The sequence below is a fragment of the Castor canadensis genome, chromosome 10 (assembly GCF_047511655.1).
Source record: "Castor canadensis chromosome 10, mCasCan1.hap1v2, whole genome shotgun sequence".
NCBI classification, from domain to species: Eukaryota; Metazoa; Chordata; class Mammalia; order Rodentia; family Castoridae; genus Castor; species Castor canadensis.
In genome coordinates this window covers 11,302,491-11,320,141 of record NC_133395.1, presented here as the reverse complement: position 1 = coordinate 11,320,141, position 17,651 = coordinate 11,302,491, and the positions used below count along the sequence as shown (strand labels likewise).

The following is a 17,651-nucleotide window of genomic DNA, read 5'->3' as shown; positions in this document are numbered from 1 at the left end:
ATACAGGATCTCAAAGGGAGTTAGCCCATGGACATGGGGGGGTTCCGGATTCGGAAGATGGCCAAGGGAAGGAGCGTCACCCAATCACCGCCAGTCTCCAGGGCCAATTTGGCTAAGGTCTCCTTTAGTGTCCTATTCATCCTTTCTACTTGCCCTGAGCTCTGGGGGTTATATTCGCAATGTAACTTCCAATTGGCCCCCATAGTCTGGGCTAGTCCCTGCAGGACTTTACTAACAAAAGCAGGACCGTTATCTGACCCAATTGCCTCGGGCACCCCATATCTGGGTATGATTTCCTCTAGCAAAGCCTTTGCCACTACCTGACTCGTCTCCTTCTTTGTAGGAAAAGCCTCCACCCAGCCTGAAAAGGTATCTATGAATACCAGCAAATATTTGTACCCAAACTTTCCCGGTTTTACCTCAGTAAAATCCACTTCCCAACTTCTTCCCGGAGCCCTCCCCCGTTCCCGAGTACCTGTATGGTGCCCCTCCCTTCGTCCTGGTTTCATGATTGTGCAGCTGGAACAATCTTCCACAATTTGGCGGACTGCTATGGTCTGGTTCGGAAATCGGAGCTGCGCAGATGTCAACAAGTCTAGTAATTTTCTCCGCCCCAAATGGGTGGACTTATGTAAGTTAGCCAACAGGAATCGTCCGAGTTTTTCAGGCAGAATTAACTTGCCTTCCAAGTCGCTTTTCCATCCGTCTTCCCCTTCTCTAAAGGGGGAGTGGGCTCTCATCCAAGTGAAATCCTCTGTGGAGTATTCTGGTCAGGGGGGGTAGCGGAGGGAGCTCTGGGACCGGCACGTCTATCGCCGCAACCGTGGAAGGTTGCCCTGTCTCCATGGGAGGACTCACCATTGCTACTCTCTTTGCTTCTTGATCTGCTCTGTTCTTACCGACAGCTTCCGGCATCTTGGCAGACTGGTGGCCTGGGACATACATCACTGCCACTGCCTTCAGTTTTTCCACTGCCATTAATAGACGCTGGACTTCGGCTAGGTTCTTTAGATGTTTTCCTTCTGCTGTGCGGAATCCTCTTTCGCGATAGATGGCCCCGTGGACATGGATGGTACCGAAAGCATAGCGGCTATCGGTGTAGATATTGACTCGCTTTCCTTTTGCCCTCTCCAGGGCCTCTGCCAAGGCAATTAATTCCGCTTTTTGGGCTGATGTTCCGGGTGGGAGGGCGCTGCTCCATACCGTATTTCCTTCTTGGTCGACTACAGCTGCCCCTGCCCTTCGGGCTCCATCTTGGAAAAAACTGCTTCCTTCCGTGTACCAGTTTAATTTGCAGCCGGACAGGGGGGTATCCTTTAGGTCAGCCCGTATCTGTGTAACTTCGGAGAGGAATTCTTTGCAGTTATGGACAGGTGTCTGCAGTTCCGGGTTAGGCAACAAGGTGGCAGGGTTCAGGATTACGGGATCTGTGAATGTGATCCGAGGGGAATCCAACAAGAGCCCCTGGTAGTGGGTGAGCCTGGCATTCGTCATCCATTTCCCAGGGGGTTGTTTAAGGATTCCCTCCACCGGGTGAGGGGCCGTTACCCAGAGGGCCTGTCCAAAGGTTAGTTTATCGGCTTCTCTCACCAGCACGGCAATGGCCGCTATGATGCGGAGGCAGGGGGGCCATCCTGCCGCTACTGCGTCTAATTTCTTGGAAAAGTATGCCACTGGTCTCTTCCAGGGACCTAGCTGTTGGGTCAAGACTCCTTTGGCTACCCCCTTTTTCTCATCTACAAACAGAGTGAATGGTCTTGTAGGATCTGGCAAGGCTAAGGCAGGGGCCTGCAAAAGAGCGTCTTTTAGCTGATCAAAGGCCTGTTGTTCTCTCTCTCCCCAACTCCAATCTGGAGCTTCTTTGGTGGCCTCGTATAGGGGTCTGGCTATTTCCGCAAATCCTGGAATCCAGAGTCTACAGAACCCCGCGGAGCCCAGGAATTCTCTCACCCCCCTAGTGGATGTCGGGGATGGGATAGCCAGAATAGTCTGTTTCATGGCATCAGTCAGCCATCTTGCCCCATCTGCAATCCGATAACCCAAATACGTCACTGACCTTTTACAGATGTGAGTTTTCTTGGCACTTGCCCGATACCCCAGCTCACCTAATTCCGTTAGCAGGTGTTCAGTAGCCTTGATGCACTCCTCTCGGGTTTCTGCCGCTAACAGTAAGTCATCAACATACTGTAATAGAGTGACTCGTGGGTGGCTCCGACGAAAAGGTTCCAGGTCCTGGCTCAGGGCCTCATTAAACAGGGTGGGAGAGTTTTTAAATCCTTGCGGCAGTCTGGTCCAAGTGAGCTGTCCGGATTGGCCCCCATCTTCTTGCCATTCGAAAGCAAATAGCGGCTGACTAATTTCTGACAATGGAATGCTGAAGAAAGCATCTTTCAAATCAAGGGTTGTATACCATACTTGCGAGGGGGGTAGGTGGCTGAGCAAGGTATAGGGATTCGGAACGGTGGGATGAATGTCCTCCGTCCGCTCGTTTACCTTTCGTAGGTCTTGCACAGGCCTATAGTCTCCGCTTCCCGGGTTTCGGACGGGGAGCAGAGGAGTATTCCAGGCAGACTGACAAGGCCGCAGTACTCCTTCCTTTATTAGCCTGTGGATATGAGGGGCTATGCCTCTTCGGGCCTCCTCAGGCATAGGATACTGTTTCACCCGAATGGGGAGAGCGGAAGCCTTCAATTGTATAACTACGGGCGGGGGGTGTTTGGCGAGGCCGGTTCCCGCAGTCTCTGCCCAGGCCGTGGGAAATCTTTTTACCCAATGAGTCATGTCCCCTCCTGGTTCCTGTTGACTCTCAAACAGACGATGCTCGTCAGCCAATGATAGGGACAAGACATGAATCGGGCTCCCTTCTCGATCAGTCACAATTATTCCATCTGGTTCAAAATGGATATGGGCCCCTATTTTGGTGAGTAGGTCCCGTCCGAGCAGGGGAGCGGGGCTCTCAGGGACGACCAAGAAGGAGTGTGTGACCTGGTGTTTTCCTAAGTTCACCTTTCTTTTGGTAGTCCATGTACATAACTGTGTACCGGTGGCCCCCTGAACAACACTTGTTCGTGCCTTGTTCAAAGGTCCATGTGCCTTGTTTAAAACCGAATATTGGGTGCCGGTATCCACCATGAACCCCATCGGCTTCCCCTCCACATGCATTGTTACCCAGGACTCGGGGAGGGGGTCCGAGCCCCGTCTCCTTCAGTCCTCTTCTCCGGCTAGGAGGACTCTGGCCTGCTCTACTGCTCGTTCCCTTTCCCTGTTTTCCCCCGGTCTCCTTCCAAACCCTCTTCTTCCCTTTAACTTAGGACATTCTCTCTTCCAATGCCCCGTTTCCTTACAGTAAAAACAGTGTTCCTTATCCGGGGTCCTGGCGTGGCCCCCTCCCCTGGGTTGGTCCCGGACACCCGCTATGAAAATACGAGCCATTTCTCTCTGTTGCTTTCGGTTTTCCTTAGCCTGAACTCCCGGTCATCCTTTCTCAATTTCTCCTGGGCCTCCCTGTCTTCCTTTCTCTGTCTTTCCTCCCTTTCTTCTGGAGTTTCCCTAGCGGTAAAGACCTTTTCCGCTACCTGCAGCATTTCCCTTATAGTCATCTCCCCTAAGTTTTCCTGTTTATTGAGTTTTCTCCTAATGTCTGGAGCTGCCTGATTAATGAATGAGAGTACCACAGCAGACCGGTGGAGGTCCGCCTCAGGGTCAATAGGGGTGTACTGACGGTATGCCTCATAGAGGCGCTCTAAGAAACCGGCCGGGCTTTCGTTTTCCCTTTGAACGACTGCTTTCACTTTTGCAAAATTGGTGGGCCTTCTAGCAGCCGTTCGGAGACCGGCCATAAGAGTCTGGCGGTAGATCCGAAGACGCTCCCTACCTTCTGGAGTCCCGAAATCCCAATCAGGGTGGCGTAGGGGAAAAGCCTCATCTATGGCCGGTTGGAGAGTTGTGGGTCTCCCATTATCCCCCAAGACGTTCTTCCTCGCTTCGTTGAGGATGCGCTCTCGTTCCTCCATCGTAAAAAGAGTATTGAGCAGCTGATGACAGTCATCCCAAGTGGGATGGTGTGTATGCATGATGGACTCCAAGAGATCTATGAGACACTTGGGGTCTTCAGAAAAGGGCGGGTTCTGCGTCCTCCAGTTATATAGATCACTGGAGGAGAAGGGCCAGTACTGAAACTGTTGCCCTCCTCCTGGTCCCCCTTGGCCCACCATCCGGACTGGAAGTGTAGGGACAGTTTCCTCCCCCTGTGTTGATGAGGGGGGCCCGTCTTCCCCCTCCCTTTCCCGGATCCCTCGGGGGCGAAGTCTTCGACCCATTCCTCCTCCTGCTGCCAGTCCTGTTGAGGAGGATGAGGAAATTTCCTCCTCCGGGGCACTGGCTTGGCCAGGGGGAGTCACGTATGGAGGCGGCCGATCTTCCTCTGCCCCTGCGAGGGATGGGTAAAGGGGGGAACTCTCTGGTAAGACCGGAGATGGTGAAGGAGATGCCCTAATTTGAGGACCGGTCAAGGTGGGAAGAGGAAGTTTTTCCTCCTCCTTTATGACCAAGGCGGGCGTGACTGGGGTTTTAGCCCCGGGGGCCGAACTGGAGGGGTGGGTCAGAAAAGCTGTTAACCAAGGGGGAGGGTTCCTCACCAGATCCTCCCAAACCAAAATGTAAGGAACTTGGTCTGGATGGCCTCGATTGTCTGGCTGAAAAATGACTGCTTTAACCTTAGTGATCAGGTCTAGGGAGAGGGAACCTTGAATGGGCCACCCGACTCCAAAGGTGGGCCACTCTGCAGAACAAAAGGTGTCGAACTTACCTTTCTTGATGACCAGACCCGCATTTAAGGCCCTTTCTTTAACTTCTGAAAAGTGAGAAAGGATCAGAGACTTTGGGGTTGTTTGTCCCTGTCCCATTGTGGAAGGAGACTCAAACACCAAGAGAGATAGAACAAAAAGGGTAAAGGCAACAATAATTCCACACACACACACAACACTCTCCAGCATTCGCTCGGACCGGTCCTTCTCTCACACTGGTGCGCACCCCATTCAACCTCCTCACCGTCCAACTGGGATATCAGGCCGAAAGGCGTCCACTTGACGGGTGGTCGGTCGACTAGCTCAATTAGTTCTTCACCTGGCGCCAGGGTTCCTAAAATGCTCGAGCCCAAATGAGAGGAAAGCCTCTCCCAATAGGACCCTGTGGTCCTCCTTGCGAGATTCCCAGAATGAATCTCCCTGGGGATTGGCCGAATCCCCGCCGCAGCCCAAATGGAGCACTCAAGTTCCTCCAAATGAGGGTCTGGGATCCCCTCCCAATGCCTAGGACTTGGGATCTCCCCTGCTTTCTCGCAGGCAGGTTCTGTCTCTCGAGAAAATGAAATCTCGGTGGGACCTCCAAATGTTAGGACCCGGAATCCTATTCCCCTGAGAGACAGAGAGCCAGGCGTGAATGCAATCAACAAAGCAGAGTTTATTGGGCTGGCTAGCCAGGGTCGAGCTCCCACACGGACACGCAGGACAGGTTAGGAAAACACGACCCTGAGCCTCTTTAGGGGAAATCTTATATAGACCGCGGTGGCATGCATATTTTCGTTATCAACATTGGGCAAGCAGGCAGAGCACATCTTGCGCGTACCTCACATCTTGCACGTACTTCACATCTTGCATGTACCCCCCGCTCACATTCCCCACATTCTATATGCCCTAACTGAGCCCTGCCGCATTGCTTATCTTATCTACATGAGGTGTTTGGTACTGGTTTCTCCAACAAGGGGGTTGGGGCCCGCTGAGACCTCCTATTCCTTTCAGTATATGTCTTATGAGTTTTATTACAAGGTGAATAAACTTCCACTTGTTACAAATATGTAGATGTAGACATTTGGCCTGAATCCCAGAAGACTTGACATGTGTCTTGTCTCAATCTTAACCTTCATATGTATTACCATTATGCGGTAATATATATGTTATATTACCACATATATTACTATATATTACCATTATATGGCTTTTATAATAATAATTTTCTTGCATTTAGAAATAATTTTATTGTCTTAAGTGTGCCTCTTTAGCCACTGCAATTTAAGTCTTTTATTTTAAAATTTGATATATTTTTAAAATCTCTCTCAGCCTATAGATCCCTGAGTTTCTCCTCCCTTTCCTTACAATTTATCTGTTGAAGACTTGAGATTTTGATCTGTAGAATTTAGACTCAAGTTTGTGCTCTTTGGCCAAGACTGTAGGAGGCACATAATGTTATTAGCTCTTTTTAAGATCTCAGCAGCCTTTGATACTTTAATGCCTGTATCTAGTAACTCATTGGATTGCAAAATTTGATATCTTAATTTTTCTCATTAATTAATTGGAATATATTTATAAAGAGACCCTCATGTACTGTTGGCTTGCTTAGTGGTATAATTTATATAGGAAAGCAAGATAATGCCTAATTCTTTACCTTTGTTAAGTAGTTTTTGAGGTAATGAATTGGTTTCTTATCATCCTACAAAGTTACCCAGGTCGTTAAAAAAAGAAATCACCATGAAATAATACATCTGAAACATTTTGTAAGGTTAAACCTGTTGGAATTTTAGTGAACCTGAAGTTATCCCTCTTTGGGCAGTATGGCTCAAGCTGGCTCATGAGTCTTTTTGCCTTGACCTCTAATCCTATATAGCTTCTTTTCTGTCTGGTCTGACAAGATCTCCTAGGCTCATGTTTCACATTTCCTGCTCAAGGCAGTCATCTTTTCAAGATGCCTTGGTTTCTTTTAGCAGTATTTGGAGACCACACTTGGGGTGCTTGGCATCACCGTTACTACTGAGCTGATTGGTCATTCTTTCTAGTAGGTCTTTTATGATGGCAGAGCTAGTAAATAAAATACGTGTATTAATCTGTTTGTAAGTTGTATATTTTATGTTCTGCATGTATATTACATATAACGTGTCTTATGTTAGCTATATTAGAATACATAACATGTTGCTATATTTAGTATATAAGTATATGTACATATAATCTCAAATTCCAAAAGGGTATGTACATGAAACAAATTTAATTATAATGTAGATGTTATATAGTTATATAAAACATGCATTACAAAAATACATTTTTAAAAATTTTATTTTATTATTCATATGTGCATACAAGGCTTGGGTCATTTCTCCCCCCTGCCCCCACCCCCTCCCTTACCACACACTCCGCCCCTCCCTCTCCCCCCCCCAATACCCAGCAGAAACTATTTTGCCCTTATCTCTAATTTTGTTGTAGAGAGAGTATAAGCAATAATAGGAAGGAACAAGGGTTTTTGGTGGTTGAGATAAGGATAGCTATACAGGGCATCGACTCACATTGATTTCCTGTGCGTGTGTGTTACCTTCTAGGTTAATTCTTTTTGATCTAACCTTTTCTCTAGTTCCTGGTCTGCTTCTCCTATTGGCCTCAGTTGCTTTTAAGGTATCTGCTTTAGTTTCTCTGCGTTAAGGGCAACAAATGCTAGCTAATTTTTTAGGTGTCTTACCTATCCTCATATCTCCCTTGTGTGCTCTCGCTTTTATCATGTGCTCAAAGTGTAATCCCATTATTGTGTTTGCCCTTGATCTAATGTCCACATATGAGGGAGAACATACGATTTTTGGTCTTTTGGGCCAGGCTAACCTCACTCAGAATGATGTTCTCCAATTCCATCCATTTACCAGCGAATGATAACATTTCGTTCTTCTTTATGGCTGCATAAAATTCCATTGTGTATAGATACCACATTTTCTTAATCCATTCGTCAGTGCTGGGGCATCTTGGCTGTTTCCTTAACTTGGCTATAGTGAATAGTGCTGCAATAAACATGGGTGTGCAGGTGCCTCTGGAGTAACCTGTGTCACAGTCTTTTGGGTATATCCCCAAGAGTGGTATTGCTGGATCAAATGGTAGATCGATGTTTAGCTTTTTAAGTAGCCACCAAATTTTTTCCAGAGTGGTTGTACTAGTCTACATTCCCACCAGCAGAGTAAGAGGGTTCCTTTTTCCCCCGCATCCTTGCCAACACCTGTTGCACTTTTACTGCATTGTGGTCAGATAGTATGCTTGGTATTATTTCTATTTTCTTATATTTGCTGAGGCTTGCTTTGTGCCCTAGGATATGATCTATTTTGGAGAAGGTTCCATGGGCTGCTGAGAAGAATGTATATTGTGTAGAGGTTGGATGAAATGTTCTGTAGACATCTACTAGGTCCACTTGATCTATTGCATATTTTAGATCTTGGATTTCTTTATTGAGTTTTTGTTTGGATGACCTATCTACTGATGATAATGGGGTGTTAAAGTCTCCCACAACCACTGTGTTGGCATTTATATATGCTTTTAGGTCTTTCAGGGTATGTTTGATGAAATTGGGTGCGTTGACATTGGGTGCGTACAGATTGATGATTATTATTTCCTTTTGGTCTATTTCCCCTTTTATTAGTATGGAATGTCCTTCTTTATCTCATTTGATCAATGTAGGTTTGAAGTCTACTTTGTCAGAGATAAGTATTGCTACTCCTGCTTGTTTTCGGGGGCCATTGGCTTGGTAAATCTTCTTCCAGCCTTTCATCCTAAGCATATGCTTATTTCTGTCGGTGAGATGAGTCTCCTGTAAGCAACAAATTGTTGGATCTTCTTTTTTAATCCATTTTGTCAAATGGTGTCTTTTGATGGGTGAATTAAGTCCATTAACATTAAGTGTTAGTACTGATAGGTGTGTGGTGATTCCTTCCATTTAGTTGTCTTAGTTATTTGAAGGTTTGATTGTGTATACCTAACTTGATGTTACTCTCTACTGTCTTGCTTTTTCTTATCCTGTGGTTTGGTGCTGCCTGCCTTTTCATGGTTAAGTTGGGTGTCACTTTCTGTGTGCAGGATCCCTTGCAGAATCTTTTGTAATGGTGGCTTTGTGGTCACATATTGTTTTAGTTTCTGCTTATCATGGAAGACTTTTATTGCTCCATCTATTTTGAATGATAGCTTTGCTGGGTAGAGTATCCTGGGGTTGAAGTTATTTTCATTCAGTGCCCGGAAGATCTCACCCCACGCTCTTCTTGCTTTTAATGTTTCTGTTGAGAAGTCTGCTGTGATTTTGATGGGTTTACCTTTGTATGTTACTTGTTTTTTCTCTCTTACAGCCTTCAATATTCTTTCCTTGGTTTCTGAACTTGTTGTTTTAATGATGATATGTCATGGAGTAGTTCTATTTTTATCTGGTCTGTTTGGTGTCCTAGAGGCCTCTTGCATCTGTATGGGTATATATTTCTCTAGATTTGGGAAATTTTCCATTATTATTTTGTTAAATATATTACGCATTCCCTTCGCTTGCACCTCTTCTCCTTCTTCGATGCCCATGATTCTCAAGTTTAGTCTTTTGATGGTGTCGGTGAGTTCTTGCATTTTCTTTTCACAGGTCTTGAGTTGTTTAATTAATAGTTCTTTGGTTTTTCCTTTAATTACTATTTCATCTTCAAGTTCTGAGATTCTTTCTTCTGTTTGTTCTGCTGGATTGGCCTTCCGTTTTGTTTTGCAGTTCTGTTTTGTTCTTTTTTCTGAGATTTTCCATATCCTGGCTGTTTTCCTCTTTAATGTTGTCTATTTTTGTCCTGAGTTCATTTATCCGTTTATTCATCATGTTCTCTCTTTCAATTTGGTGTTTGTACAGTGCATCTATGGTTTCCTTTATTTCTTCTTTTGTTTTTTCAAATTCTCTATTTTTGTTGTCTTGGAATTTCTTGAGTGTCTCCTGTCCATTTTGGTTGACCGTATCCAGTATCATCTTTATAAAATTCTCATTGAGTACCTGTAGTATGTCTTCTTTTAAATTATTCTTGTGGGCTTCATTGGGTCCTTTGGCATAGTTTATCTTCATTTTGTTGGAGTCTGGATCTGAGTACCTGTTTTCTTTATTCCCCTCTCGTTCCTGTACTAATTTTGTACTGTGGGGAAACTGGTTTCCCTGTCTTCCCGTCATTGTCTTTGGTATTGTTACTGTCCCTGTACTGTGTGCAATTAAGTATTTTCTAGCTTGTAACAATAACAATGATAATATTTAGAATGGAAGGGTGAGCTGAGATGGAAAGCAAGAAGTTAAAGAAAAGGGAAAAACAAATAAACAGAGAACAAGGAGAAAACAGAACCAGGTATCAGACAAGAAAGTTTCAAAGGTATAAACAGAGAGTGTTAGTGTACTAATTGACAGTAAGCTGAACAGACAGTAGAGAGACAGAGAGAGGATTGAAAATCAAAAGTTAAAAAAAAATAAAAATGAGAATAAAAATAAAAAATAAGTAAATGAAAGAAATAGCTACATATAAAAATAAATTAAAATAAAATGAAAAATAGAAAATTAAAAAAAAAAAAACCAAAAAACCTCCAAGTTCAAATGGAATGAAGTTTCAGTCTTAATAATTTTGGTGTCCGTCTCAGTGTCCAATCCTGGAGATGGTGCCTCAGATGTTGTTCTGTAGTTGTCTCATCAAAGGGGATGCATAAAGTAGAACAAAACTGCACACACACACACACACACACACACACACACACACACACACAAAAGCCCCACCAAGTGTCCCCAGTTCAAATGCAATACAGTTTCAGTAAGTTTTTCAGCTTGCAGGTGTAGTTCGGTTGTTCTCTCATCAAAGGTAGGGAGAAAAAGAAAAAAAAGCGTCTGGAGGCAGTTCTGGGAGTGGTATCTGCAACTGTGGCTTGCCTGCCTGCTGCTCTCAGCCTGTAGCTGGAGGCGTTATTTATGCAGATCTCTGGGGTGAGCTTAGCACTCACCTGGTCCCACAGGCTTTGTTTGCTCAGAGTTCTCCTGTGCGGGAGCCTCTGCTACAGGCTTTCCCCTTTCCAAGCACTGGGGAAGGTGACACTGCACCCCCGTCGTCAGGCCTGCGTGTTTGTTTACAGTTCATGAGGGAGGTGGGTCTTCCCCCCTCTCCTGTGCAGTTCTCCTCCCACCTCCACTTTCACAAGCTATCCTGCTCCTGATTACTGGGCGGTGCTGCTGCTCCTGCCGGCCGCCATATTTATTTACAGCTCACTGGGAAGTGGGTCTTCCTCCTCTCCTGTGGAGTTTTCCTCTCTCTGCCACTTTCACAAGCGTCCCCGCTCCTGGTTGCTGGGCGCGCGCCCCGCTCCCGCCAGAGGCTCTCCGGCCCGCCGGCTTGTTTATTTCCAGTCCCGGGAAGGATTCCCTTCCCCCAATCTTCAGCGCTCAGGGCGCCCCACCCTCTTTCCCGCGTGTCTTAACTGTTCTTATTGCTTATTACTCAGTTTCTCTTTTTTCCCCGGGTGGAGGTCAGTCTGTCCAGGGGGCTATGCTGCTCTGGCCCAGGCTTGTCTGTGGGGCTACCGTGGTACCGCGAAGCTCACCTGGTCCGTGTCTTCCCAAGCCGTATGGGCTCCGGCCACTGGGCCCCAGGGGCCCTCCTGGTTTCTCTGTTTAATGTGAAGTGGAGATTCTCTGCACCGGCTGGAGATGTGGAGGGGTCAAAGTTATGCCTTTTCTCGGTGATTATGCCTGCAAAGTGTGTCTCCAGCGTCTCTCCAGGATTTCACTATAGGAGGCTCGCTTTCTGCTTCCTCCCTCTAGCCGCCATCTTGGAATCCTCCTCACAAAACTATTTAGTTTCAGTTCTACAAGTTATTACTGGCTCTTTATGTTGATATTCCTTCAGTCATTTTGTTTTCTTAGAGCTCATTCTCTAGTATAAGAGTGGGGAAATGTTTTCATTGGAGATCTAGATAGTAAATATTTTTGGTTTTATAGATCATATCATCTCTGTTGTATGTACTCCGTTACACTTTTGTAGTGAGAAAGTATCCAAGAGTTTACAATATGTAAAGACATGAGCATAGCTGTTTCATTTTCATATAATTTTCACATTTCATGATGTAGTACTCTTAATTTTTTCTTCTGCAAACATTTAAAAAATGCCATATCTCTTCATAGATGGTGAACTGTACAAAACTGGGGAGTGGCTGTGATTTAGCCCACTGTGCTATTGGACTTCTCACAGAAAGTTTGCATTCTTCTATGTGGTTACATTTCTTCTTATACTTGGATCTTAGCTTTGTTGGATTTAATATCCTCATTTTATACTTTCTTTCCTTGAATATCTTACTCAATGAAATACATTACTCTAGTTTCTTTTGGCATGAATTGTTGCTGTCAAAGTCCAGTGATGATTTAGAAATTTTTCTTTTGAGCCAGGCGTTGGTGGCTCACTTCTGTAATCCTAGCTGCTCAGGAGACAGAGAGAGGAAGGTCTGGTTTGAAGCCAGCCTGGGGGAATGGTTTGTAAGACCCTATCTTGAAAACCCATCACAGGGCTGGCAGAGTAGCTCAAGTGGTAGAGCACCTGACTAGCGAGCACGAGACCCTGAGTTCAAATCCCAGTACCACAATTTTTTTTTCTGTATAAGTCATGTTTTCCCATTTTCTTAAGTAATATTGTTAGAATGTATATTGTGTGTGTGTGTGTGTGGTGTTGGGGATGAAACCCAAGACCTTTTGCGTGCTAGGGAAGTGTATTAGCACTGCCAAGGCTGGCTTGGAACTTGTGATCCTCCTGCCTCAGCCTTCCAAGTGCTGGGATTATAGGTGTGCAACATCACAATTGACCTAGGATGCAACTTGGTGTATTGGTCATTCTTAGTTGAATTTCTGAGGTAATGTGCTCTTTTAAGACATTTTCTTTCTTTCTTTTTTCTTTTTTTTTTTTTAATTTTAAGAAAATATTCTTTAGTAACAGTTTTAAGCATTTTCCTTTGCTTTGATTTTCTTCAAGGACTCCTGTTATCTACATGCTGGATTTTTCTTTGTTTATCTTCAAAATATACAATTTTCTCTTACATCGTTTTAAATTTATTTTTTGATGTTAAAATTTAATAAATTCTCTTTCACTTTCTTTCTCATAAGGCATTATCTATTATCTTGTGTTCCTTCTAGCTTAGTCTCTATTTTTGAAATGATTTTCTTTTTCACTTCTAATTATATCCTGTGTTTTGTCACCTCATTTTCGAGGTTTTCTAATTCTAGTTCCAGAAATGGCCTTTCCTACCAGAAATCCTTTCCTTCATTCAGCGGAGAATAGCATTAAGCACCAGAATCTGGGTCCTTTGGGCAGTTCTTTTCCATCGCACTCTGTCTTGTGTGAAGTGCCAACTTTTGGTGAGCCTAAAATATATGCATTTAAAAAAAATCAGACTTCATGGTAGAATTCTAAGAATGAAAATATGTATCCTTTAAAAATTTTTAGATAATTTTTGTCCTTCATTCCAAATGTAAAGCTTGTTGTAATTTAAATCTCATTATTTCCCTAACATACTGCTCAGACCCCAATTCGTTTTCTCATTCTGTCAAAATTTTACCAGAGATATAAAAATTATAGAATTTCAAAAGTGAATGGCATCCTAGAGCAGTATTTTTTGCCCTTTCATAATTTTTTTCCTAATGTCACTATTGTTTCCCAATAATAATGTAAAATCCCCACTTTTTAAAAGTGACTATAAGCCATTTGTTTGTATTCAGTTATTTATCATCCATGGTACATTTCCAAGAATCTTAAGAAGCATATTTTTAGAAGTAAGTGTTGTTTCATGATGGATAAGAAAAGATGCAGACTTAACAGAAGAGTGTCAAGAGGTTACTAGAGGACAAAATCTGGCTTCAAGTTCTGTAGGCAAGAACTCAGGACTTTTGAAATATGCGCCATTGTTTTGCAGTTACCATACCGACTTCTCCTGACCTCATCCTTTTTTTTTTGTCATAGAACTATGGGAGTTAGGATGCCGCTTTTTTACTTTGCTTTGCTTGAGTATAAAGGCCAACCTAGAGGTATTTCCAAAACATATTGATAAAGAGGAGTTTAGTTCATTGAAACATTTGTTTGAATAGTTATCCAGCATACTACTGGCTATTTTATACTGGATGGGGGAAAGAATAGTCACTAAATACTTGATGTAAGCATTTTTCTGGACAATTCGCATTTTGGGTGAGCCATTATCCTTAAATTAGAGTACTCGAGAAAGTCTAGTTAATCAGTGGTCCAGGTCATCGGGCTCCTGGTAATCAGAAGTTTACTCTGTAATCAGAATGTATTTTGGATTTCTCATTTGTATTATCTCTTCAAGTCTTTGTGTGGGTATTCTGATTGCTTGATTACGTCTGCCCGGCATAGTGGTTTTTAAAGCCGCATTTATATTAAAATTCTTCCAACTTCGCAGGCAAAATGAGAATATAGAAAGACAATTGATAGTTGAAGCATGATTGTTTCCTCTTGCCTTTACATAGTGTTTAGTGAGGTGCAGATTTGGGATATAGGATAATGGATATGATTATTACAATTATTGCTCTAGTCTGGAGTTTTTTTTTTTATCCTACTAGAGATATAGATTGTATGGTGGTTAGACCCGTCACTATTCTCATCTCATATAGAGTAGCTATACTTTTCATGTGTTTTATATTTTTATGATTTCAAGTTTTTTTTTTAAATGAAAATAAGGTTCTGTTGAAACTAGATACAAACATTAGATGGAGTGGTATTTTATGAGCATCTGTTAGGCCAAAGAGGTTTCTTACTTAGGATTCTGTTATTTGTAACACTGATGACTGTTGGTATTTGGAGTCCTAAAAATAGATGTATATATATGAGCTCTGTGGACCTAGCTGTCACAGTGCTCCATTGTTCCCTTTTTATCAGAACTTCTGCATAGTGTACAAAATCTAATGATGATAGCACTCAGTTTGGTGCTTTATCATATTATTGATAGGGGTTCAGGGCACGATACCCCCAAACATAGTACTTTGTCATATTGGATATTATAAGCTGAAGGAATTTGAGAAAACAGCAGAAACAAAAAGGTCTCTCTTACCTTCTCCCACCATTCTTCTTTGAAGCAGGTCATAAAACGGAAGGATTTTTTCACCTTTTCTGAGCTTTTCATAAGGGTCATAAGAACCTTACATGAGAAGTGCCCTTCCTGTATCTGGAAGAAAGGAGCATCTTTATCTCCAAAGACCCAAGGACACAGAGAAATCCAAACAAATGGGCTTTATTTTCTCCAGTTAAGTTTACTATTGCTACCTCATATTCTTGCCCTGCTATTTTTTCTATAATGAAGCACACTTCATCAAATCTGTGTAAAACCCACTGAGGGTGTATCTCAGAGGTAGTGTGCTTGCCTAGAATGTGCAAGACCCTGTGTTCAACCCCCAGCATCTGAAAACCACAAGTAAATATTCAAGCTTAAGTGTTTCTTTAGGTTTTCATTTCTTTATTAAGGCTTGTATGTCATATATAAATTACATTAAATAACTCTATATGGGTTTCTTTTGTTAACGTGTCTTTTGTAATAGGTGTCCCAACCATAACTTTAGGACAGATAGAAGGAAAAGGTATTTTTCTTCCTTTACATCATTTTATTTAGTTCTCAATCAGACTTCCAAGGTAACTGTTATTCCCATGGTCATTCAAAGAAATGGATTCAAAATCCAATTTTCCTTTCTTCTGTCTTTCTTTGGGCAGGAGAGAAAGTGTACATCTTAAGTTTAAAGGCGTTGGCTTTTCTACACATTTTTTCCGAATAATTTTGATCACAATTTTTTTTTCCTTTGTGTGACAGGGTAGTCTTGTATCCGAGGCTGGTCTTGTATCCCAGGCTGGTCTTGAACTTGCTATCTCCCTGCTTCAGCTTCTCTAGGGATATAATTACAAGTATCAGCACTACACCCTGCTTCAGTTACAGTTTTTAGTTCACTCCTATATTTGATGCCTTTAACAGTCATATCTCAGCCTGAACTTGTCTTATAATCTCCATACCTCCATGTGTTCTTCCTGAAATGGGTACTTGACTCTCCCATGGGTGTCTCAACTTGGTGTATGCTGTTGAAGTCATCATCTCATCTCCCAAATATTTATCTCTTTACATTTTCCTTTTGGTAATTCCTTGTTCTACTTCTCCTTCCTGCTCTGGGTGAATTTGTTTAATCTTCTTAGGCCATTATGGCCTGGAGGGCAGTCCAAGCAACATACTGCTGCAGAGACTCTGGTTGTGAGGAGAAAGAAACTTCTTTCCTAAGCCAGAATTCTTTACAAGTAGCAGTGGTAACAGGTAAATAGGTAATGTAAGTGGTATGCAACTATGTGATGTATTGCTTATATCATCCATGACTAAAGGTCCTGAGAGAATCAAGTCAGACACTTTCCTCTGATGATGCCCAGCATAAACATCTACCTTTTCCTTTTTTTTGGGGGGGGGGTACTGAGGTTTGAATATAGGATCTCATGCTTGCTAGGCAGGTGCTCTACCACTTGAGCCACAGAGCCACTCTGCCAGTCCTGTTTTGTGTTGGGCATTTTTGAGATAGGGTCTCAAGAACTATTTGCCCAGGCTAGCTTTGAACCAGGATCCTCCTGATCTCTGCCTCCTGAGTAGCTAGGATTACAGGAGTGAGCCACCAGCACCCGGCATGTTTTTGACACAGGGTCTTGCTTTGTAGCCCAGGCTGGCCTCAGACTGCAGTTGTCCTGCCTCATCCTTCTGAGTGCTAGAATTACAACTGAGTACCATCCTGTCCTTTCACTGTATTCTTGACACATCTTTTATAATCACAGGATAAAAACATTCTGTAATTTATTTTATTTTTCTAGTTATCTAAGATCTGTTCATGTTCCCTTGAATTTGTCAGTATTCTGCAATTTCATCCATGTTATCTCCCACATTTAGTTCAAAACCTGGCACAGAGTTGACATTCAGTAAATGCAGGTATTTTTATTGCAGTAAGCACTGTACTGAAGGGTATTGAGGATATAGAGATTTACAAAGTAATTTAAAGAAGAACTTACTATTTAGATTGGGTGTCAGGGTATTATATATAATATAAATATGTTGTTGTAGAAATTGCTTTTCCAAAGAATACTGTGAATATCAAGGAGGAGTTCTTCATTTCACTTTCTAGTGTCTTGACTTTGTTTCCTATGTCTATATACACATGTACTGTATGCATTATGGTATTATGTATTTTAATGTTTTGGCTCAATTGCTTTTAAGTAGTTTTGTTATAAAAGATAATAATTATATATATGATTATAAATATGTAATTACCCTTACATGTATGAAAATTTCTTTTTATAAAATCATGACTCTATATCATGCTGTGTAATGTTTTTATTACAAATTTCAACTTGTTTTTCTCCACAGGCAGCAAAAGATATCATTTTCATTGGACCTGACACACGTGCTATTCAAGCCATGGGTGACAAGATTGAAAGCAAATTATTAGCCAAGAAAGCAAAAGTTAACACAATCCCTGGCTTTGATGGGATAGTAAAGGTGAGAAACTATTTCACTCTGTAGTCTTTGTAGTAAATGTCCTTAAGTCAAACATTTTGTGAAGGTATAGAATGAAATGTAATTATTGTGTTTTTGTATATATATGAGGTTAAAAAAAAGTAGTGTTGTTTTACTTAGTTTATTTTTAAGGGCATGAACTAAAAACAGTGAAAAGCCACTTAATCACTGTACTTAATAAATCAGTTTTGAGTTATACTTTCATAGGAAAAAAATTGGTAATTAGAAAAATGTGCAGTCAAAAAATACGCTGCGAGATCTCTGGCTTTCATTTAATGTGTCAAGTATGACATT

General features: G+C 42.5%; 1 protein-coding gene across 3 annotated transcripts in view; it reads left to right on the top strand.

Annotated features, from left to right (window-relative positions):
* Pcca (propionyl-CoA carboxylase subunit alpha) overlaps positions 1-17,651 on the top strand; it is a 356,147-nt gene that overhangs the window by 83,456 nt on the left and 255,040 nt on the right. For all 3 annotated transcript variants that reach the window (XM_074043045.1, XM_074043043.1, XM_074043044.1), the window contains exon 7: positions 17,208-17,339. In XM_074043045.1, coding sequence (XP_073899146.1) covers positions 17,208-17,339 — 132 coding nt within the window. The remainder of the gene's footprint in view (positions 1-17,207; positions 17,340-17,651) is intronic.